General features: G+C 40.5%; 1 protein-coding gene across 1 annotated transcript in view; it reads right to left on the minus strand.

The window, feature by feature from the left end:
* THSD7B (thrombospondin type 1 domain containing 7B) overlaps positions 1–15,127 on the minus strand; it is a 975,852-nt gene that overhangs the window by 592,933 nt on the left and 367,792 nt on the right. Inside the window, exon 5 of the mRNA XM_056117681.1 lies at positions 8,822–8,991. Within this exon, the coding sequence (XP_055973656.1) occupies positions 8,822–8,991 (170 nt within the window). The remainder of the gene's footprint in view (positions 1–8,821; positions 8,992–15,127) is intronic.

Raw genomic sequence — 15,127 nt, forward strand, 5'->3', positions numbered from 1 at the left:
GCTCGGGGTCTTTAGCCAACCTGCCGGACCTGCGTGTCTGTGTAGGCCATTGGATCCTGGCTAGCCAGTCTTACAATAAATGTTGCTTGCTGTTTGCAGTCTCTGGAGTCTCTTTGTCCTTAGAGGGAGATCTCTATCCACGCCCTAACATTTGGAGGCCCCAGCGAGATCTCCCAACGGCAAATGGGCCCAGAGAGCGGGCTTTGAAAAGGCCTTAAATTCTGGGGAATATTTGATCTGGTTTCTGGGGGAACAGTGTCCCCATCTGGACTGGGCAGGGAAGTGGCCAACCCTGACTGGGAGGTCTTGAGGGACATAAGTTTTCTTTGGGTCCTCATCTGTTATCCTAGGATCAGGAGGACATATTTTCTGGGTCTTCATCTGTTCTGGAGGACATATTCTCTGGGTCCTCATCTGTTCTGGAAAACCTGGTGCCAGGAAAAGACTTGGAAGAACTAAGCCCTCTGGAGGTGAAAATCATGTGGATGCCCTTTGGGCAAATTTGGGAATCCCAGTGTGACCATGGTGAGTGGGGTGCGAACCCATGTGAAAGAAGGATGGGTCTGAGCAAGTGCAGGAGTGTGATCTGTGCGTGTGTCCTTAGTGCGTGTATTGGTCTTATTATCTTTATCCTAGTTCTATTTATTAAGATTGTTTAATATGCGTCAGAATCAATCGACCCCCAAAGCCTTAATTCTTGGCCACTTCTTGGAGGTCCAAAGGAAGGCCCAGGACATGGCCCTTGAATACCTTCTGCTCGGTCGAGTGACCTTCTTTTGGGAAATCGACCATGAAAGGACTGATGCAGCAAAGAAATCTATGAGGAAGGAGGTAATCTGTGTAAATTCTGCTGTGAAGGTATTCTCCCTTGGAAATTTCTAGAGGGCATGGGGAAGGAATGTGATAACCTCTGTGTAAATGTGTGTGTGCATGAGTACCCTGATAGGTCTTCCTATCGGGCATGATTTTGTAGCTCCAGAACCTAGCACTCTTAAAGTCCCTCTAAAGTCAAGGAGGTAGAGTGGGCTGCCTGTGGTTCCACGGAGAACATATGGTCAAGGGTGGCACTGGCATAGCTACCGGTCGCAAGTCACAATGCTGAACCACTAAGGCCAAGTTGTCCACTGGCCAGGCAAGTATTTGAATGGTCTCTACTAAGAGGCACCCCGCCTTTGTCTGTTTTGCATCATCATCCACTATGGGAGAGACAGGAGGAAAGCCCACTAGTGAGAAGACTCTGGAAAACAAAGGCAGATCAATTTCCAGGAAGAAATTCCTTTTCCCCACCCAGTCTCAGTCTAACCAGAAGATCAGCTAGAGGCCAATTGAAATGCTAATGAAGGCAATCCAGAGGTAATGCAGAAAGAAAATAAAGGGATAAAAGAGGCATTGAGTGGCAATCATGTTTGGTCTATAGTCTGCTTTCAGCATGCTTCTCCCATCCTGGGAAGATCCTCCCAATACCCTTTATTTGGTGCTCCCTTCTCTGTCTGAGCTCCCTTTTCCTCCCCTAGCATGTGTGGCTGGCCTCCAAGCCATGGAGCAAAATTCCTGGTACTAATCTTGGCCACTCTTGGGTGTTAGTCTCCTATTTGTTACTTCATGTTCCCCAGATGAATGCAATCTATCCCTTTCTTTCTGAGTCATTTTGCTTAACATGATACTTTCCATGTAGTACCACTTGTATGTAAATTTCATGACTTCATGTTTTCGAACAGCTACATAGTACTCCACTGGGGCACTGGTGGGGGGGATGGGTACTTAATCATTGTATAACTGAAACCCAAGCACAAAATTTTTTAAGTCTACCACTGTACCTCATGGTGTTTCACTAATAAAAATTAAAAGAAAAGGGGGAGTAAAAGGCAGATAAGAGGCCTGAGAAAAGCACAAGCCAGCAAAAAGCAGGGAAGAGGTAGCAAGCTAAGAATGGCAGAACTGTTTATAGACCTGGAGAAAAGTTTTGCCAAGGAACCATCATTTTTCATAGATTATTGCTTGCAATTAGGAAATATGGGAAATTCCACATTGATATCTAAAGATTCTTCATTGGGTTGCTTATTGAAACATCTGAGGAGCTTCCAACTACATAGTTTAGGTAAGGAGTATCTTGTTGACCTATGTTACACTATGTGGTCTGAGTATAAACTAGGACATGGGGAAGGATAGTCAGTGAGTGGCAGTTTGCATTACTAAATCATTTTGCGGTCAGATCTTTTCAGGTAACAAAAGAAATAGTATTATCAAAGCAGAGGAGGTAGGAAAATGCAAGATCATATGATTAACTGTTTGATATCAGAAACAAAACCTATCCCCATGTTTGATAAGAAGATACTAGCTCCGTACCTCAGAACTGGTCTTGACCAAAATATGGTAACATCTGACCACCTTAGGTTTCAATAACTTTGTCATAGTTTATCTTGCCAGCTTATATCAACAAAAATGCTTTCTTGACCCATTTTTAACAAGCAGGAGACTGGCTGGTCAGGCTGGATAATGGGGAGCAGTGTTCCCCATCGGCCACCAGGACTTCTTTGTCCTGGGGACTGTCCCTTCCTTTCTCAGTCCATCAGTTTTCTCCCTACCATTTTTGAAGGGTCAGATAGATTGATCAACTGCAGTCGTGTGCACATGTATGTTTGGTGTTTTTAGTCAGTTCATTTTCTGTCTGTCTGTTTGTCTGTCTGTCTATGTGGAACACTTTAGTGTCAGAACCAGGTTGAAATCAGAAGTAGAAATTCTAGAGAAGTCAGTGATATGCAACTCAGTGATTTAAGAAATGCAGTTGCTTTTGGAACTTGTTAGAAAAGGGTTAAACGAAGATTTTTTTATCAGAAGTTTGAGCCTACAGAGAAAGCAGAATTCTCAATCTAGATATCTTGTTAGAAGAACATAATGGTTAGTAACAGTTGAAACTATTTTGAACTTAAGAATCTGTACTATCAAGAAGAGCTGTGGAACTAGAGCCTGAAACTAAAATGAAATAAAGTTCAGAGAATGCAAGGCTTTCTTACAAGACTCAGCCAATTGTAATGAGGAATTTAGCTATTTTACAAACAACAGAGGTACAGAAGGCATCAAAATAAACAAAGTTTTCTTATGTTTCCATAAACATTGACAGTACAAGTGTTATTTTCTATAATATCAAAGTTTGATAAAAACCAAAGGGCTTTTTCTATGTCTGAAAGCATGCTTGAATTCTTGTGGAATTGTTAAAAGTATCTGGTGTAGAAAGCTCATGATTTTAAATAACTAAGGCACAAGACTATTTAAATTAAGCCAAAGAAGGTTTTATCATGTTTTATATTAATTTGTGGTTCAAAGGTTTTATGCCGTTATATCAATGTACATATTTGTGTCTGCATTGGATTTTAGAATATTTGACCTAGAAAATCTTGTGAGTTGAAATAATGTGGTACATAAAAACAGGTTCATGTTTATTTTAAAACATGAGTATCTAGAGTTAAAAATTTGTTGCAAAACTGTCCTACCAGGGCGCTATCTGATCTATGAGACTCTTGGTAACTAAAATTTCTAGAACTACTAAGAGTTAATTATATTGTTAATCAGCCTGTCCAGTTCTTGAAAGTGCATGCTATTATTTTGATAACTTTATTTCATGCAAAGCCTTTTCACCAGGTATCAACCTAGCCCTGATCTTCAGAGGGCTTTGTACACAAGTGTGAAATCCTTAATGTTCCATGATAATCTATGATTTTTTTAATCTTTATATCTGTATTTTCCTAGAAATCAGAATTCTAAGATCTCTTGGTTAATTTCTAATAGAAAGTGAACTTTTGCCCATTGAATATATGTTGGAAGAACTTTAGTTGTGACCATCTCTATAGCCTTTTTAAATATCTGTAGAACTGATGTAATACTTCTGGAATGGTATTGCAGAGTAGTTTCGTCATGTTAAATGAGACAATTGGTAACTAGTGTCCAAACTTGGGAGATCATGTTGTACTAAGGTCAGTAAAATAAGAGTTTAAACTTGTGGGATGACTATTAGGAATATAGACATATGTCTTAAGTCAGAAAGATAATGGATGGAGATATTAGTGGGAAAAAGGAAAGGAACCCTGTTAAAGTGAAGTTGATTTTTAAATGAATGAAAGTTACAGAATGAATGTAGAAAAATGAGCAGAAGGTTTGAGGTTGTGTTTTAGGAAAAGGAACTGATCAAATTGTTATAAGAAACTCCTTAAATTTCATGCAGAATCGTTTTAGTACCATTTTTGGTAAGATCTATAGAAAAGATACTGGACGGGTTATCTGGACTCCTGTTACAGTGCTCTTAGATAACTGAATTTATCAAAAGTTGCAGGGTTTTCCAATATAGGATTAAATGAATTAGACATAATGTTAAGCTATGCTATATCTTTAGAGACTTTAGCTTTTTTTGAAAAGGACCCACAGCAAATGGGGATATTACACCTCACTGTGAGTAAGGTGAAATGATTGCTTTTCTCTTCTTTTGCACCTTCAGTATGTTTTTTTAATGCTCCATGGCACTATGTTGGTTTGCATAAATCCAGACAAGTTTTCCTCTCTGTAATAGGGTCTACCCCTAATGCAGACAGGAAAAAACAGCTATGGGACCCCAAAGCCCTCTTCCAGGGAAACAGTCAGGGGTTCTGTCTAAATGACAGGAACAGGGATTTAACAGGAACTGTTTCAAGTACCCTACAAAGCTCAGGGTGACCCTAGAGGCAGGCCTGCTGAAGGAAAGACTGGAAATCACCACTGCTATGGAGAATGAGGAATCTAGGACTCTGCAATGACTAACTCAGCCTGGGCCTACTCTCAGCGTCAAAGGAAAAAAACCTGGAAACCAGGATTTCTCCCAGCACTGAAGAAGGGATGGGATGTTTTCCTTTCTGCCAGGACATCTCTGTGGAAAATGAGGCCCAAAGTCACATCCAGTTCAACCAGAAGGCTCGAGGCCCTCCAGTTCGTCGCAGGATATCTTATGGCCAGGCCTGCATAACCCTGACATGCCAAATAAGATTAATGCTGTTACTGGTGTGTCTCCTGTCTTTAGCCAACCCCCAGGACTTCACAGTAAATAATGGGGTATCCCAAGGGGAGAGTTCTCTAATCTTTCTGTGCTTATGCAAAAGAGCAAGCCAGGTTTGTTAAGCTATCTGGCAAAGTTTTAAAATGAAGGTGGAGAGAAAACAATGCCATGTTTCTGTAACTTGCTCGTTGTAAGAATCAGATTCTAATTCTACAGAGGTGATTGAATAAATGTATACTAATCTAGATCTAAAAGGTACCCCCTTTTGGGAATTTTAAATAAAACTTGGTTTACTGACCGTAGGTAAACAGCCTGATCTGTAAAGGAACTCAATGTTGTACATGCTGTCACTAGTCTGATCAGAGCATTGGGAGCCAGAACTTTACTAGGGGGGACCTCAGCTCAGCGTGCAGAATTAATTGCTTTCCCCCAGTCTGTGAATTGGCCAATGTTGCTTTGGTTTCTGTTGCTTTAACTCTTTTTTAAGACAGCAAACAACTCTGTTTGGACTGAGTCAAACAGGACTTTCCACTGTAGGAAGATAGACAGGGAAGGCCCCCTCCCTAGGCAATGAAGAATGGGAGGTTATGTGTGGCGTTAGGAGAAGAATGGTGCTTCTCTATGCTGATCACACAGGGGTGGTCCCCGACTCCACGGCCAAGCTCCGGGAGGGTCTTGAGCAGCGCAGAAGAGAAACAGAGGCCTGGGAAAGTTGGTATGAAACCCTGGTTTAACCAGTCTCCTTGGCTAGCTAGCCTTCTGTCGGTGTCGGGGTCCACCTTGGAGAAGATAACCATGAGCTCCTGCCTGCTCTTGCGGGGCTTGGCGTCCTCCTCAATCCATCCATGTCCTTCGCCAGGAACACCTCCTGATGGAAGTCCTTGTCGAGGTGCCCTTCCAGCTCGAGCTTCACTCTGTACAGGTGGTGGTGGGGGGGGGGGGGCAGGGTCTCGTGCTCGTCTCTGCTGACTCGGTCCCAAGCAGAAGAGTGGTTGGCAGGCCATGCCAAGGCACGCATTCACAGCCCGAGCTCCAGGAGCCAGAGGCAGTGAGGAAGTGGGCGGCCGAGCTGGGCCAGTCTGCATGCCATCAGCCGGCTGGGCCTGGCAGGAGCTGTGCACCTGCAGTCCCCCAGCAGGTGGTGAGTGGCCTGGAGCTGCTGTCCAACAATGCCTCTGACACTTCTGGAGAGACGGCCTCAGGCAACCCCGATGCCTGGCCGGTCCACTCAGGCCACCACCATCCTGCTTCCGGACGGACTAGTTGTCATCCTCTTGCTCTTGGTGACTGTTGGTCCCTGGGTCCTCAACCGCGTTGTGAGCTTTGTTAGGGACCAAAATAACACGGTCCAGCTACTGGTACTAAAAGAGCTGTATCAGATTTTACAGCCCGCTGAGGAAGATTCCTCAGTATGAAGCAGAGAAAGGGAGGAATGTGAGGGAGAGGTTCAAAATGGACCACCAGAATTAATTTAGCTTAGCTTAACAGGGACCCGCATTGCAAAATAACTGTTTTTTCTGCCCTTGAGCATGGAATTCAGTTACAGGTGCCCTGAGTTGCAAGTCACAAGAAGGTAGGGGGTGGGGGGCTTACACCAGATAACCAGATTTCTCTCACAAGACCCATGTCACAAGACCCAGGACTGCCCTAAAAAGAACAGGACATTACTAAGCACTGACACAAATGCTGATCTTTAAACTATAGGCTAAGTAGTGATGTGCTTTAAAATGGATTGGTCAGGAAAGTGTGGGTTGTTACAAATCTATTGGCTATAAAATGCACTGGCTCTGCTGCTGTAATGGCCAGTGAAGGCCTATATAAGATCTCCTTTGGAGAAGCTCGAGGTTTTGCCCATCCTGCCAGACCTGCATGTCTGCGTAGGCTGCTCGATCCTGGCTAGCCAGACTTACAATAATCCCTGCTTGCTGTTTGTAGTCTCTGGAGTCTCTTTGTCATTAAAGGGAGATTTCGATCCATGTCCTAACATTCTCCTGTTTATATTCTTAAAAAGATTTAAATCTTCGAAATATGAAAGTGATACTTTAACAGAAATTTATAAATTCACTAGCACACCCTAGCACACCACATGTACATGCAAGAAAGTGGGGGGACTATGACTGAAGAAAGAAAAAGGAAGCTACTCATGTATTAACCATTGACTCTATCCAGCATATCAGAACCTCAGCTATAGAATTCACCCATGCTTCAGTCTTTAGGTGCATTTTTTTTCATTAATTTTCACATTGCTCCTCTGAAGTAGATACTATCATCACTACCTGTATTTTAACAATTCAAAGTAAGAACTCTGGGATGCTTAGTCAATGGTCAAAAGAATGATTAAATCTGGAATGTCAAGAGAGTCCATTATATACATAACAATAAAAGAATATGGTACTAGAGTTATTTTTTCTTCCAATCAGAGGTGCTGGGGTCAGAGAGATGGTAGAGGTGGTGAGAGACTTGCCCTACTCATGGGCAACTTTGGTTCTATCCCAAGCACTGTATATTGTCTGTCAAGCAACACCAGCACTGATACCTGAGCCCAGAGCCAGGAATCATCTCTGAGTGAAGACAGTGGTGAGCCAGAAGCCAAAACCAAAACCAATCAGAAGCATCATCTGTAGGATAAGACTGTTTTTCTCCCCTCTGCTCTGTGTATATTTGTAACTTTTTTCTTTGTGTTCTTGACTTGTAAATATTGTTTTTCTTTTCTCCCTAAGTCCTTTGCACAGTTTACTCAGAGCAATTTCCTTTTTGTACAAACACAAGAGGACAGTATATGCTATGCTTTTGTAATGAGACTCTCAGTGATATTTTTCTCCTGGGCATCTGTTCTCTCACTTAAGCCTAAGCTGCCTTTACTTCCAGTGACCCCCAAAACAGGGTCCCGACTAGGGCCTAGATGAAACCAGAGCAAGCGGTAAGCTATGTACTACCCTGGCATCGAGATGGGCCTGGCCAAAGTGCCATAATGCTTAACTATAAGTTAAGAGCTTGGTCATGGACAAATGCTGTCATGATCCAAAATTAATAACTAGATTTGGACCCTGCTAGGGTTAGGAATGATTAATCTGGCCTGAGTGCTGTAGTCTGAGTCTCTGGCAAGTTGTTCCCAGGATAGCTGTCTCAATGTATCTCGTACTGTGTCCATACAAAAATAACTAGTATTAAGACATTGATAGGGTTATTGTCTGAGGAAAGGAGAAAAACATCTCAAGAGGAATTTTGCCTCAGGCAGTCAGGAAGGGCTTTGAAATATTTCTTAGGTGGTGTTCCCTTTGAATTTGGTGGGCCCTCAGGAAGGGCTTTTTGGCTAACAGACTGGCTGCAGTGTCCGCCCAGAGTGCTGGAAGAGTTGGAGAGAGAAGAGAGTTGGAGAGTGAGAGAGAGAGCAGGGCTGTGAGATGGAGTGCAGAGAGACTACCAAGAGGGAAAAAGAGAGAAGGATATAGAAGAAAAATACAATAGCAAGCATGTGGAGGGAGAGAGAGCCCAGGATGTGAGATGGAGCGCGTAGAGATGAGTGGGAGAGACAGAAAGAGACGGGAATGAGGGGAGTGCAAGACTAGAATGGGAGGCTCAGAGAGACTGGGGCAGGAGCATGGGGAGAATGGAATAAATGCTATTTGATCAATCAACCCTCATCTCCTCTTCCATCTGCCCCATGGCCCAGGCCGGCCTGGCACAGGGAGTGACCTGCGCCCACCCGAACCCAGGCGGCTAGGAGAAGAGCCATGGGGGCCTCCCCCTGGTCACCCCCGGAGATATTATACATCATCCTTCTCAAAACTAACTGCCTACCTTCTTTGGCCCCTGGTGCAGTGGAGGACGGTATGGTCTGGGCACAGTACACCTCTCGTGTTTGGATCCCACCTCCACAAATGGCTCCTGCCACATCCCAGTGGGGATCTTGCTGCTTCATGAGGAGAGACACTTGGCATTCTCTCCATTCAGAGGTCCGCCAGGAATACCTGTTGGGTTTGAATTATTTAAAGGAAGAATAAGACATATGAAAAACATAAAACTCTAAAGAAAATTTAAATCATGCAGTGATGTATAATTCTTACTCCTTTGGGAGATACATACTCGACTACAAATAAAGGTGATCTACTGGTTTTAAATATGAAAGTCCTTTTATTTCCAAAAGTAAGTCACGGCCTCCTATCATGCCCGTAGCTCAGCATCAGTGGTGTAAAGAGGGAATATGAATAACATGTATATGTATCTTAGCCTTGAAACTCTGAAAGGGTGAAGAATTAAGATAGAAGTTGAAATCAGATGGCCCTAACGCAGCTGAAACTGACTTTGGGTTTCTCTTTGTGAATTTCCACATGATCTTGTATGAAAGATGACTTTTATCCTTTAATTTATAGAATACTATATGAACATTTCAAGTTGAAGACCTATTATTTTAGATGTCCAAAATTGCATATGACTTTCAAGTCTTCTTGCTATTGAACAAAATTCTAACAAACTGACATCACTAAAGTAAAAGTGTATATACATGGGGCCATAGAGACAGTACAACAGGCAGTATGCTTGCCTTGCATACCTCTGACCCAGATTCAATCCCAGGCATTCCATGTGTTCCTCAAGAGTTGTATGCTAAATGATCCCTAAGTGTAAATTCATAAGTAAATCTTAAGACCACCAGTCTGCGGTCCATAAAACAAAAAATAAGAAAGAATACACATTACATATGAGACTCTGATACTACTTTATGAGTCCTGGCATAATATATACATGCATGTTTAATCTGAATAGTAATATATCCTCTTGTTTTATTAGATGTCAATACACCTTCTAAAACATATACGCACGCACATTAAAAGAAATTCCCAAATAGCCATTTACACACAACTTGCAGAAAACAAAGCAACCAAAAGAATATTATATTCACACCTTAAAAGTTACTTCATAAAAGTTTTCATTTTGTGGATTATTATAGCCTTCCTCAAATCCACACCATTATTGAAACTAAGAAACATTCACACAAACAGCAACAAGCTCACTAACTTTAAGAGCAGTCAACAGTGTCTTGCACTTATGAATCTACTGCCCCATTTCAGATATCAGAAAAAAATTTCTCAAATCAGAACTTAAATAAAACAATGGGAAAAGTCGGCGTGACCTGACCTTAGATTGGAAATTAAAATCAAATTGAGGCTATTGAAATCAAGTAAAATGCATTAAGATCAGGAACAAATCTTTAAAACACAGTATCAAGGGAACAAACCTCCTCACCACAAATGTCATCATTTGATAATGCAAAAGGTTCAGATGCAAAGTTCAGGTGCTACTTTTGCCAGGTGAATAGACATCAATGCATTTCCAATTCCTCATTATAATGGAGAAAGAGAAGTTCAGTTCTTCACAGAGCTTCTCCTTCAGAGAAAAGCCCAGGACTCATTTTCTCTTCCCTCATAGGCTTCAGCCTGCTCTCCATGGTGCCTCCAGTTAAAAGCTATTTTCCTCTTGTCTCTAAGTCCCAGGGCACAGCTATGGTATTACAGGGAGTATTCATGAGTCTGACAATCAAATTTCTATTTCCAGCATTCTTTCTGCAAAGATTCCCTAAGAAGTACTGTCTCACTATTATAGAGGAGACATTGGCAACTTACTTTAGGGTTCTCCCAATATAGTACAAGTATATAGTAGCTGAAAAGGAAGCACAGGTATACAAACACCAAGCATTCTGAGCAGTGCTTCTCAGTCTGAGGCTATATGGCTCCTGCTGGGTCCCCAGGATATTACAAGGCAACATGGGAGAAAATCCTATAAATAGAGGACCATTGCCATGGACTAGGGGCCCAAACAAAAGGATAGAGTGGTAGGGGCACAGGAAGAAACAAAAGTGTAAAAGGCGGCCACGTTCTGAGAAACATGGTTTTAAGATCACACAAGTTTGAATCTGAGTCTTAATCTAAATCATAAGACTTTTGACTGATAATGCTTTCCTTAATAAAATGAAGATGATGTGAAATGTGAACCTGGTAATATACCAAGTCAATAAATAATAAACTCCTTTATTATCTGCTTCCCTGGCTCTGTGATGCCACAAAAAATGTACAAACATAATAAACATTTCATTTTTTAAGACTTCATCAAAGTCCTAATATAAGAGATCCTTGAATGCTAGTGTCTAACTTCTAGCCACCCAAGTTCACAAAAGGGCACAAAAGAAACAGTTGAGAATTAGAGAACTCAGAGTGATGTATTTGGTTATTTAAAAGGAATAGACTATGCTTCACAAATGGCTTTTAAATTTATTTATCATGACTATGTTTCAACCATTGGGTAAACTTCATGAATATATTTTTAAATGTAATAATCATGTTTTTATATAAAGTAACAAAAAACTATTGGTACCTCATTAACCAAAAACATCCACCCAAATTCCATTTACTGACAAAGACTACATTCTCTAAAGAATAATATGAGATGTTTAGCACTATTGACATTTGTGTACCAGCTCAGAGAAATACCAACCCAGTAAGAGGCTAAGAGGGAAAAAAAACTATCAATAAAGAACTTTTATATCCCTTTTAAAAGTGTGGGTCTTTTCATAGCCCTTGCTCATCTCTTTTTTCTTTATATCTTTTCAAAAGCACTATGTTTAGTCACAAATAACCTGCAGTCATGAAAACTGAACATTCCGAACTCCACCAGCCTGGTAAAGTGTCTCTACGATCTGACAGAATAGCAAATCAAAAGAACCCACTCAATGTTACCAGCGTTTCTCCTTCAGAAGTGGTTAGAGTGATCATTCCTCTGGCCTCAGGAAAGCTGGACTTCTGACTGCTTCTTTTTAAGGGTTCTGCCCTGGTCAAAGATCAGGCCTTTCTACTCTCTCCACCAATTCAAAAACCTTTCAACACATGATCCTTTTGTCCTCTCAGGAGGGAAAAGTGGATATTCTCAGGTCAGATTCTACCCATACTGTGTGAGCATCGCTTTGAAATCAATTGTGGAAATTCCTCAATTAGTAAAGAGGGCTATAGAGTAAGATGTATTGGTGAGTCCTCATGGCTCCTTATCAATTCGGATATATTTGTTTTTATCAAAGGACCTAATTAGCAAGATAGGCAAAGCATTGGTGTGTTGTGCCTACTATTTTAAAGTGCTATAATCTCCAAGTAATATTAACAAGGGACATTATTTTCTGCAAGTTTCCTCCGGGCCAGGCCCTTTTACAGATGGAAAATTGGCATAAAGAATAATTACTTCCACAGTAACATGTAAAAAAGCAGCATCGAAAGTCAGATTTTTCTGATTCTAAAATACACCTTCTTAATAAAACAGCACTCTGATAGATTAAAACGTGAATGACAGGCCATGAATATTGACCAGAGATTATAGAAAGTCAGTTCAATAGACAAGAGGATACTGTGTACCACGATGAAAAAATGTTAATGTTGGTCTAAACAAATAGAATGAAAGCAAACTACAGGACAAATAAGAAACGCTTCATTGTGAAAATTAATCTGCTCACTAAACAATACAGAAGATAGTTTTTTTAAGAGGAATAACTTCTCAAGATTCTGCAATCAAATTTCTCATATTGCTCTGTGATTACCAAAAACCTGAGGTATATCTATATACCCTTCCCCATCAATTCATACAAAATTATGGGGCTGAACTGCAAAACAGTCCCACAGTTCAACTAACGGTGAGAGTGACATTGTCAGCCACTCAAACCTCTGAAAAATGAAAAGTGATAATTTAAATACTAAATACACAGTGGAAACAATTTATATGTCATCTTTGTAAAAATAAAGATGTGTCTGGAGCACTTAAGACAGAAATGCATTAAAACAATAACTCATTTTAAAACTAAAAAAATAGGATTTGCCTCATTTTTAAAACTTTTACTCCCTTATTTTGTTGCCCTATTTTTATTCCTTCTAAGCAAATCACGTAGAAAGCCAGGAATACTTTCTTTCAACAAGCAATTCTTGTGTACAAACTTTGTGTCAGGCATGATTTCTGACTATAGAAATGCACAGCAGTGAACAAAATTGAGTCCCTCATCTTGCAAAAAGAACTTTCAAGTAGGAAAAAATGTACGTAAATACATTAATATGTAATGTTCCATTAGACAATATGGGGAAGAGCAGGATGGAAAAATAGAGCTATTTCATTGCCAAGCTCTTGAAAATCTTCAGAATCCTAAGGTGGGTGGGTGTGTGGTGGGGGAGGGAAGAGTGCAAGGATATATGGGAAAGGACCATCTAGGCATAGAAAAGAGCATTTCAAACAAAATTCATAAACCACAGAAACCAGGAAAGTTGGGACAGGAGGGCCAAGGTTCACAGGAAATGAAGGCTGTCAGAGAGCAGGGTCAGGAGGCAAGAGTAAGGATGAGTATCATTTCAAACATGTAAGGGAACAATTGTGTTGATGCAATTTAATTTTTAAAGACCACCCTTGCTATTGTGTGAAAACTATATAGGAAGCAGAAGGAGAGAGTCTAGATTGGAGGACTCTGTGGTCTAGAAGGGAGAGTGGTGGCTTTCATAGTATATGTTGTGACAAGTGATCAAATAAAGTCTGAACGTACTGAAAAGGTAAAACAGTATTCTGATGCATTAGGTGTAAGTGGGAAGAAAAGAGTGGAGGAAAGAGTAATTCCACCATCATCTTTAGCTTAAGTATTAGCAACAGTTTTTGGCACTGAGTTGAGAAAGCTCATAAAAAAGAGGACAACAACCTGAATGATGCATTATAGTGAAATTCATGTTTGTTTTGTTTTTATAAATTCGTCAAGCTCTTACAATCTTTTCCCTGAATCTTTTTCTGAATGCACTGCCCAATTTCTCTATGCATTTCCCAATCATTTAAGTCTACTCTGAGTACATAGTTAATAAATGCATCTAATCCACATTAAAATTTAATATTAAGGATATCATCAATCAAGGTAGACAAAGAGCTCTCCTTTTCCCAAGAAACAGTTTAAAGTGCTGGAGCTCATACCTTGGATGCACCAGGTGCTCTTCAATCTCCAGCACTACAGATCCCCCACCTCCAACATCATCAGTGTATCCCTAGAGGCCTCCAAGAAATACTTGCCTGCAACACTGCTTCGCTGCTGAGTACCTAATCACTACTGAGTCAAGAATTGCTGGGAGAGGTTACTGAGATCTCAAGTAAAGTTGGAAAGTTACACCCGGCACACACACACACACACACACACACACACACACACACACACACACAGAACTTGTAATATATTAGGGAAAAGATCCTAAAACTTAATAGCTCAAGTAAGCAGCTTGTCTAAGAATGATGTGGTCTAAACCAAGGAATCCTGTAATCAAACTACTCTCCAAATTGAAGGAGGGAAGAGTGAGGAATCAATTCATTGTTGTGAGCAATGAATAGAGACATCCTAAATTGCCAAAGCCAAAATAGAAAAGTAGGCACATTTAATGGCTATTTTTAAAAGAACTACATCCTACTAATGCGACAGAAAGTGATTCTAATAGCAATAGGATGGCAGGAGTATCAGAGTTTTATAGCAGCCTCTGCCCTTTAAAATGCGTGCTTTGTCACTTTCACAAGGCTTAGAATTATTTACAAAGTGTGGATTTCTTCTCTCTCTTTTCTAAGGGCTTGGATTTAAAGCAAAGCAACATGGAATAGAATTGTAAGTGATTTAATGATGACATATTGAATGAATAATTACATTAGTTAATGGTCATGTTTTGACTGCGTACATATAGATTTGCAAACACTTTTGCAATTGAAACCCTATGCAAGGTATTCAAATTAAATGTGTGTATATTAAAAATCAGTGCACTGCAGCATGACTAATTTATGATAATGTCTGCTGTCCTTTTAAGGTTGTAAATGTACTTAGAAAAGAATTAACTTGTCACGTTTTGCTGTACTGACAACCAAAATAAAGGGAAGAATTCACGTTTTATACATTTTATGCTCTAGTAATTTTTTATTAAATAAAGTGGTTCTATTGATTATGGAAAGCTACTCTGAAGTGCAAAGCTCTCTGAATTTCAGCAGATGGCTTTTCTAGCCAAACTCTACATATATATTATTAATAGACTTCTATTGCCAGAAACAGCACTTAGCAGTACGTTAAATTTCTTA

The sequence above is a fragment of the Sorex fumeus genome, unplaced genomic scaffold (genome assembly GCF_029834395.1).
Source record: "Sorex fumeus unplaced genomic scaffold, SorFum_2.1 ptg000035l, whole genome shotgun sequence".
NCBI classification, from domain to species: domain Eukaryota; kingdom Metazoa; phylum Chordata; class Mammalia; order Eulipotyphla; family Soricidae; genus Sorex; species Sorex fumeus.